Source organism: Alligator sinensis, unplaced genomic scaffold (assembly GCF_000455745.1).
Source record: "Alligator sinensis unplaced genomic scaffold, ASM45574v1 scaffold667_1, whole genome shotgun sequence".
In the NCBI taxonomy this organism is placed as follows: Eukaryota; Metazoa; Chordata; order Crocodylia; family Alligatoridae; genus Alligator; species Alligator sinensis.
The window spans coordinates 577,730-586,500 of record NW_005842636.1 but is presented as its reverse complement, the minus strand read 5'-3'; the positions used below and the strand labels follow the sequence as shown (position 1 = coordinate 586,500).

The 8,771-nt window shown below is 41.7% G+C and overlaps 1 protein-coding gene across 1 annotated transcript in view; it reads left to right on the top strand.

Annotated features, from left to right (window-relative positions):
* The window catches only part of PLCXD3 (phosphatidylinositol specific phospholipase C X domain containing 3), a gene marked incomplete at its 5' end in the record, with an annotated part of 62,904 nt that extends 56,854 nt beyond the window's left edge, over positions 1-6,050 (top strand). Inside the window, one exon of the mRNA XM_006033465.3 lies at positions 3,312-6,050. Within this exon, the coding sequence (XP_006033527.1) occupies positions 3,312-3,468 (157 nt within the window). The remainder of the gene's footprint in view (positions 1-3,311) is intronic.
* Between the last annotated feature and the right edge of the window lie 2,721 nt (positions 6,051-8,771).

Sequence of the window (8,771 nt, the reverse complement as noted above, 5' to 3'; positions counted from 1 at the left end):
AGGTCCATGAGCCTTCCCCAAAGCTCCCACCGCATCCTTAGTGCTCTCTGGGCATATTCCTCACCCCAGAATTCTCTCTTTCCCGGGCTGGTGGGTCTTCCCCCAGGCCCTGTATACACTCTCAAATCGGCTACTCCCCCGACTCTAGCTGCAACCAATTTCCTCAGGGTCCACCATTTAACTTGCCCTGGGAGGTTACTAACATATACACATTGCCTTCTTCCCAATATTTGCCCTCCGTCTTGCCTGGTTATTTTTGATGCTGAGGAAACTTCTGCTTTCTTAGCTTGGTCTGCAGTCTGGGTCTGGCATGGTATTTGCTTCTGTGCGGGGCTTGGTAGCTTGTCCTCAAGGTGGGACTTGGGGCATACTTCTGTTTTCCCTTGAACTTCCCTTGGTGCTTGGCCTCTTCTCCTCATTTCAGGCTCTATTGGCCACCATTTGCCTAGGGCTTTGGCCATTCTCTCCTTTGAAACATGTATCAGTTTCACTGTTTACTAAGACCTGGGTCATCTTTGGTCTTTGACCTTTTTGTTTTAAACATTGCCCCTTCTGAGTGTGGCCTTGGCAACTCGGATCACTGATCCTGCTTCTCGTACTGGACTACTCATGCTTCTGCACAGTTGCCACACCCGCCTTATCGACTTCTGTCTGTTGTACCTGGTTTGGCACTGCCAGTCTTCCAGAGTCATGCTCACTAGTAAGTCCTTCTAGCTGCTTTCTTAGGCGGTTCACCTCCTTTGCATGCTGACTTATCCACTGACGCCATTTCCGATCCAGGCACTCCCTGACTGTGGAGATGATCTCTTCTCGCACTGTCATGGGATCTGCCCCTGAGGGCACCTCCATCATTGTATTCTTCTGCTCTGTTTGCCCCTCTTCTCTGGTGTTTCCTGAGCCTGCCTTTCTAGGTTGTTCCTGGTCTCCCTGGACCTTTAGGAATATGAGCCATGAAGTCTCTATCAGTTTTTCAGTCTCTATTAAAAACTCTTTCAAGACTTTGAGCTCCTGAAAGTGCTCCCTGCATTCTGCGTTATCCCTGGATGCATACTCTTCCAACCGCATGCCAGATAGTTGCAACCAGTCTATCTTCCCGTGGTTGAGTGGTCTGTAATGTTTACTGCTGTATCTCTGCCCGCAACACCATCTCCCTGGCTGCACCCTCTTCTAAAGGGGTCTTCAGGGACTGTCTCTCTCCCCCAAGTTGGTCCTTTACCCTCTTCACCCTTTGCCACTGAGCTCGCAATTCTGCACACTCCTCAGTTCTGGCTTTTACCTGTTTCAGGGGACTGCTTCTGATCCTGCAGTGCCTTGTGATTCACCATGTACCCTCTCACTTTCTCCATTCCTTTTGCTATAGCTTTCCCTGTCTCTTCTGACTGGTTATGGCTCTCAATTAGCTTTTCTCACAACTCTTCAACCTGGTGTTTGGCCCGTAAGCATCACTCTTGCCAGCTCTCCAGGTCCTCATGCAGCCCTTCTATCTGGTTCACCTGGCTGTGGATTTCTTTCTGGAGGACTCCCATAAGGCTCTTTGATATTTCCAGCTTCTGTAGAACATCCTTTTGTTCCACCGTCCGGGCCATACCGGGTTCAGGAGACTTGATCCTCCATTCAGCCATCTCCTTCTGCATCTCTTGCAATTTTTCCTCCCGCTGTTTGCTCTTCTTGGCCTCATTTGCCATGAGCTGTTCCAGCACTCGAGTCTTTTCCACCTCAGCTGCAGTCAGGCGCTTGATTTCCTTAGACCTGCCTTCTTTCTTCCCAGGTTGCACTCACAGCTCTAAAGCAGCCACTTTCGCCTTGGCTTGCTCATTTTGGGACTTCACCATTTCTAATTCATACTCTAGACGGGCAACTTTTTCCTCTACCTCGTCCATCCTCAATTGCCAGGTGAAGGCTTCTTGCCGCATACCTTCCAGAGTCTCTACTTCTGTCATGATTCTGTCTGGCCCTACTTCTTTCCTAGCCCAGACCTAAAGTCTTCCCCTCTACTGTCTCTAACAGCAGTATTTTTTTCCCCAACCTCACATCATCTTCCTGAGCCCCAGTCTCACTGCCTTTCACTTTGATTCGCTGTGATTCTAAACTGACCCAAAGGTTTGTTTCCCTAACTAGGGACACGGGCTTGTCCCCGTGCATGGCCTTGACTTCCCGGCTAATGCACCATTTTGTCACAGAATAGGGTCCCCCAGGATGGCCGTGATACCCCTAGGGCTCCTTGACCATGCCAATCCTGACCCACAGGCACCCTCTTTCTTTCCTGCCATGTCTTGCTGTAACTCTAATAGATGGGGAGGCTGCCCTCGAGTTTGTGTTGTTGGACACAGTCCTGATGGACCCCACTGAACCCTATGGGTTCTTGGACCCCTTTTGGGTCTTGCTCCAAAATGGATGCCTCTTGGGACACCTTCAGCCTTATGGACTAGATGTGTGGCTCCAAACTGTCCCTTTACCATGCCCCAAGCCTTGCAGATGGCATTCACACAGAGTCCTTCTGAGGCCTTAGTTTCACTTGGCCTCTGATCATCACTGGACTCTCCGCAGCCCTGTCTCTCTCTCTTTGCACTCCTCAGCACTGGGGTCCACTCACCCCTTTTGTCACTGCACCCCTGGTGCTGGGGTCCACTCACCCCAGATACTGCACCCACACTGTTGCTGGGGTACGCTCACCCCTCGGATACTGTGCCCACACTGGCGCTGGGGTACCCACACTGCAGTGGGCCCCCAATGAGGCCTCCTCCTTCCCCAATAGCCTCAGCCCAATCCACCAGTTTACAAACAAGTCAAAATATGAGCCCCTGGGCTATAACATAATGCAAGCAGCTCAGGGTGTGTTCTGTCCCTTTAAATGAATCACCCTTCCCCCAGCACAACATGCCTTGTAGGTCAGGGTCTGGTGAGCTCCTGAAGTCCCTTAATCTTACCAGGAGCAGGAGATGGGCCGTCAAGCCTCTTTGCTTAGCTTCCTCTAGGAAAGCTCCTTCCCCCTTGGCTGCTCGTAGAGAACTCCCTCTCTGGTCCCAGCCCAGGCCCTGCCTCTTCCAGTCAGCTAACCACCTGCAGGTGCGAGCTAATTCCCTCATTCATGCTGCCATGGTAACTTGCAGCTGAGACGTTCCTGAGTGACTGCTAGGGTTCTCTCCCTAGGCAGTTTCAGCCCTTAAAGGAGCAGGCACCTTAGTGTCCTGCGACACTTCTTTCCTAAGATTAGGAGGAGCAAATGGAATGCTTAACACTTTTGAAAACCCTTCCAACTATGCATGTCTTACTCCTTTATGAATAACTCTTTTTCACTTTTTCTTCCTCAGAGCTCTTCCTGCAATGATGCAATGGGTCCGAACCCAGAAACCAGGAGAAAGTGGCATCAATATTATCACTGCAGATTTTGTAGAACTTGGCGACTTCATCAGCACTGTCATAAAACTCAACTATGCGCTGGATGAAGGGGAAGTTGACACTACTTGATAGTACTGTAATATGTTTGCTGTGCATTAAATAGATTTTAAAATGTATTAGAAAAATATCTTGTAACGCTCTGATCTTCCTATAACACTGAATCTCTGAAGTGTTTAGGGCTTTTTGTGGGTGGGCAAAAGGGTACCATTTTCATTGATTAATCATTTTCTATGCTAATAAACCCATGCATTTTTCATTTGACAAGCAAAACAGGATCTATTGACAAATTTAAACAAAAGAAATCACTAAAATCTTTTCCATGAAATACCAAATATAATTTCTGTGTCTTACATTTGACTTTATTAACAGTGCCAAGAAATGTGCTATATACAGAATTAATAGCTATATATTGTTCTCTGTCTGCAAAGGGGATTCCACAATATGAACACTTGTGCTGCTGACTGAGGGCAGTATATTACCTTGATGCTTTTAGTCCATGTCCTCCATCCATGAGACAACATAGCTGATTGCATTTATTAGTGGACATCAGGTTTACTGGGCTTTGTGAAGCAAAGTAAATATGAAGTCATGCCTTCAACATTCATATGGTTGACAGTAAACATAGCCACATTAGGTAGTCTCTGCAGAGTATCAGCTAAATCTTGGTCACCTTTCATACACAGTAGGGGATTTTCAGAAGTGCCTCTTCTCCTGTTGAAGTTAAAAAGATATACAGTATTGACCTAATTCTGCTGTCATACAAGTCAGTGGAAGCTTGTCATGGACTTCAATGGGAGTAGGACTAGGTTAATATTGACCACTTTTAAAAATCCTTCCTATGGGTGGACCTATTAGAGGTCTGATAAAAGGTATATTGAAGTTAACAGGCCATTTTCCCATAGTGAACATTGGATCAATTTCTAAATCATTCGTATTCATATGCTTAAAATGAACGGGATTTGTTTGTATCAATAGGAATGTGCTTTCTGTGGGAATACATCTATACAACCTAAAAACTGATTTTTTTAATATGAAGGTGCAGTATACATTCTCTTTCAGGCAGCTATAAACACAGAATAGTTATCTGCTGATTTAAACAATGGTGCCAATTCAGGAATGAAAAAAATGTTGTATTAAACAGTGCAGGAGTTCAATGAGTAGCAACTAACTTTATAGCCCTTTCTGTGTGGCTCACAGTAAATCATGAGAAGAGGTATGGATTGCCTTACATGGCACTAGTCATTCTATTATTTAAGAAACATACACAACTCTAATACATGAAAATGTTGGTGAAGCATAGCAAAATAAGAGCAGTGTCATTGTAGGGTTTCAACAACTCAAGAACTGGAATACAGTTGGTTGTATGTAGTATATGTACTGATATGCATGCATGTCATTTGTTAATGCAAAACATACCATGTCTACAAATAACAAACTACACAGCAGTACAAGAAGACTGCTCTTGATGGGTTAGGCTTTATAAGACAAAACTAAGTGGCTTCTTTACTCAGTCAAGCTTCCTTTGATAGGGGTTATCTGACCCCAGCAGTCTTTCCTGCCCAGAGCAGTGGGGCTGGACCCAATGATCTCACAAGGTCCCTTCCAGCCCTAAACTTCTATGAATCTGTGAATCAGTGAAACATTTGATTGAGTAAGGAGTAAGCATGGTGTTATTCTGCTCTTTGCTAACCTCCATCTAAAATATGAGGAAACATGACTGGAAAAGAAGAAAATAATGTCACTAGACAGATGTATTTTTCATTAACAAAATATTAGAATAAAATATAAACTTGTTGATATTTGGTACTTGGAGATGTGCTGGAAGGGGTGTGTGCATGTATATATACAGTGAAGCCAAAAATATTACATGCATGTACAGGGTAAAATATCCACACATTCATAACTATATCCAGGTTTTAAGTATCAGAGCAACAAATGAAAGAAAGTAAATATACACCATCTCTTTCATTAGTGGTCTCTGTGTAGTGATTAGGGCTATTTGAAACAATAACAGTGAAACAGCAAAACTGGGCCAGTTTAGTTTGTTTATGAACCCAAAACTTTACTAAAACTGACTAAAAAGTTTGCTGAAGTTCACAAATGCTCTCTCTTCCAACAGAAGACAGAGAGGGGCGTTATGGTTTCCACCCAATCCAGACAACATTCCGTAGGGTGTTGGGCTGAATTTTGTTTTCCATTTACAGATCCTTTCAAATGAAAATTGAACGAGTGTGAAATAATCAATTACGCATAGCAATCAGTTTTGCAGTGCCCAATGCATATTAAAACTGCCACGTTTTGCACAATTTTTGAGGCAGTGCCTTTTTCTATAAAACAGGGTGTCCCCAGTGGTGTCAGGCTACAAATTCTTTCTTTACTTCTTGGAGATATGAGTTAGGAAGCTGGTTTATGAGCCTTTTTTTAATTTCTACTGTCATTTTTGTCATTTTTCAGTTATTTGTGGTCAAACATTTTAACTAAATGGGAGTATTACATATACATGTTTTGAGCTTTGATAATATTTAGGGTATGGCAAAACATAAATCTAATTTGCTTTTTAATTTGTAAGCAGGTTTCTAAATATATGTACTTAAGAGCCACAATATTGATTTCCTCTTGGAACCCTGAGACAAGCACACATACAATGCCACAAAAAGGGTTTCAATTATATAAATATGTACCAAAAAGAGATGTTTTAATGTATTTAAGAAAAAAGTATATATATTATAACTGTGTTGTATCTTGAGCTTATTGGCATTGTTAAAATGTTTGCTTAGCATCAATATTGTCATTTGGGTGCTGGAAAAAAAAAGTGAATCAAAAAAGTCCTCTGCAGATAAGGATAAATCATGATGTTTCTCCATGAATAGGGAAAATCTTTTTATTACTCTTGGTAAAATGCTCAGAAATCTGTCAGACAAATTATACATTCAGTCACATTTTTATCTTATTTGTAGTGAAAAAGCATAGCAGGACAGGGACTGTGGGTAAACAAACTTGCCTTAATTTTGTTTAAAAAGAATAGAAAAGGAAAGGAATTTGAGAACTATATACAATTTGTTGATGCTATAAACTATGATGGACAAAAAATGTAAGCATATTGTCCAGGCACAAGCTGACTTTCCTTAGAGGTCTTTGTGGAATACTTGCCAAAAATATATCAGAAAAGACCATGACATACAGATGGACCATCTTAGAGCCCAGTTTTATCAACCATATGTTCTTTGACCTCAACAGGAGCAGGAAATTTGCCTGAAGAAGTACTGCTGAATTGGGCGCCCATTGGTTCAGTTGCTGGACATGCTCCATTTTGTTTTTTTCTGCATATGTATCACAAGGAATCCTCTACATGGAATATAAAATTACTATAATCTACTCATAAGAGGAAAGAATCTAGCTAAACTACTGGTCATCATCATTTATCCATCTATTATATGTAATTTTGGAGTTCGTACTGTTAATTAATTTTCTGTCATCCCATTGTTCCCCTCTTATATGCATGTAACCCCTCAATGCATCTGTTAAGGGGGGTTGGACATTTTTCTTGAGATTACTGAATGTTTTCTTTCGTGCAGACCTGAAAAAATACTTATTACTGCAGAGCACAACATAAATGAAAGCTTTAAGAAAATGGGGCATATACTCAGCTGCTGTAAACTGGTATTACTACATCTACTTTGGTGGAGCTGATTTAGACCAATTGAGGATCTGGTCGGCCATCTCTGATTCTGATCTGGCTAACTATGATCATACAACACACTGGTTGTATAACACTGGTTTCAGTTGATTTATTCAAGACTTATGCCAGTATATATGAGATCAGTATCAGACTAAAAGGGCCAACTTCTGCTCAGTTTTCAGTGATGAATGCCACTTGAAGTATTGCTAGTGTTGAAATTAATGAGATTGCAGTTAATAGAACTGATAGCAGAATTTGCCCCAGTCTTTTTATAAATGTAGTTTGCACATATATTCTGCCATTCTAGACCCTCATGGTATTTGTTTCTGTAAAAGAATATATGTCTTTATCTGTGTGTGTATGTTGGACTCAAATTCTGCTTTAGCTGACACTGGTATAAATCCAGAACCATTCTGTGGACTTAATAGGAGTCACCACAGTATAACACTGGTGTAGGTGAGCACAGAAATTAGCCACTGTGTGTAGTATATGGTATATTGTAAAGGAGGTAACAAATTCTGAAAGCTAAATGGGAAATATAAAAAAGAGAAATCTGCTGAGAATATAGCTCCATTGTTTATTCTGCATACTGTACATGGAGTGATAAGTGTTACCAGCTCAGTAGTCTGTAGGGGGATTTCAAGAGTTCAGCTAACACCATTTTAAACTGCTAAACTCTTTTTTGGTGAAGTAAAAGCTAATAGTGTATATGATGTGTTTGCCATATCTCAGTGGTAGCTTCTGTGTTACATACAGTCAACATTGTTCTGAATTGTACATGTTTACCTGATGACAAGGATAAAATATGCTGTATAGTATGTAAAATGTACTGATTACAAGTTTGTTGGAGTTCAGTGACTTTTTTTTACTGATACTCTTTAATGAATTTTTGGGGATTTTGGGGGGGGGGGTGTTGTGTTTTTTGTTTGTGTTTGTTGTTGGTTGTGTGTTGTGGGGGGGGGGGGGGGTGTGTGTACGTGTGCGTGCGTGTGTGGGGGTGTGGGTTGTGTACGATGTGAGAAATAACTTATCCTAAAGGAAAATGGCAGTCATGTTACCTGCCTTAATGCATCTACATAATTTTGTTAAGTCTGTAGTTATGAATTCAGATTTCAAAACAAGTCATACAGTTGATCAATACTGTACCAAGGGCTGGGCTGTTTTACTTAGTAGTAATTAAGCTTGACTTTACTTGCAGCTCAAAAAAACATTGTTCGATAAGGAATAACATCCTTGAGTGTTCAAATAATTTAACTGGACACAATATGCAAGATCTTGTTGCATTTCTGATATGGACCAGATCACTCTCTGTCATATAGACTCATAACTCCTCATTACATCAGTGGGAATTACATATGTGTAACAGAGGGCATGTAATTTGCTCCATATTGAAGTGTAATTCTGATACTAATGGAAGAAATGTCCAGAATATGTCAGCTGTGGAGAAATATCTGTACAAGACTAATATAATGTCCTCTGGTGGGAATACCATTGAGAGTCCACAGTAATGGAACCCGTTTCCTGCCCCCAGATCTAGATTAATTCTAAAAGTAGATGTGGACATAGCTAAAGCCAAGGAAGTGTGCTGGTCAGTCCTTCCTATTGCTAGAAATTTGCTCTCGGAACCAATAACAGCTCTTATTAAAAAAAGACAGTGCAACTCCCACCAGATCACAGAGGTATGAGGGTAGGT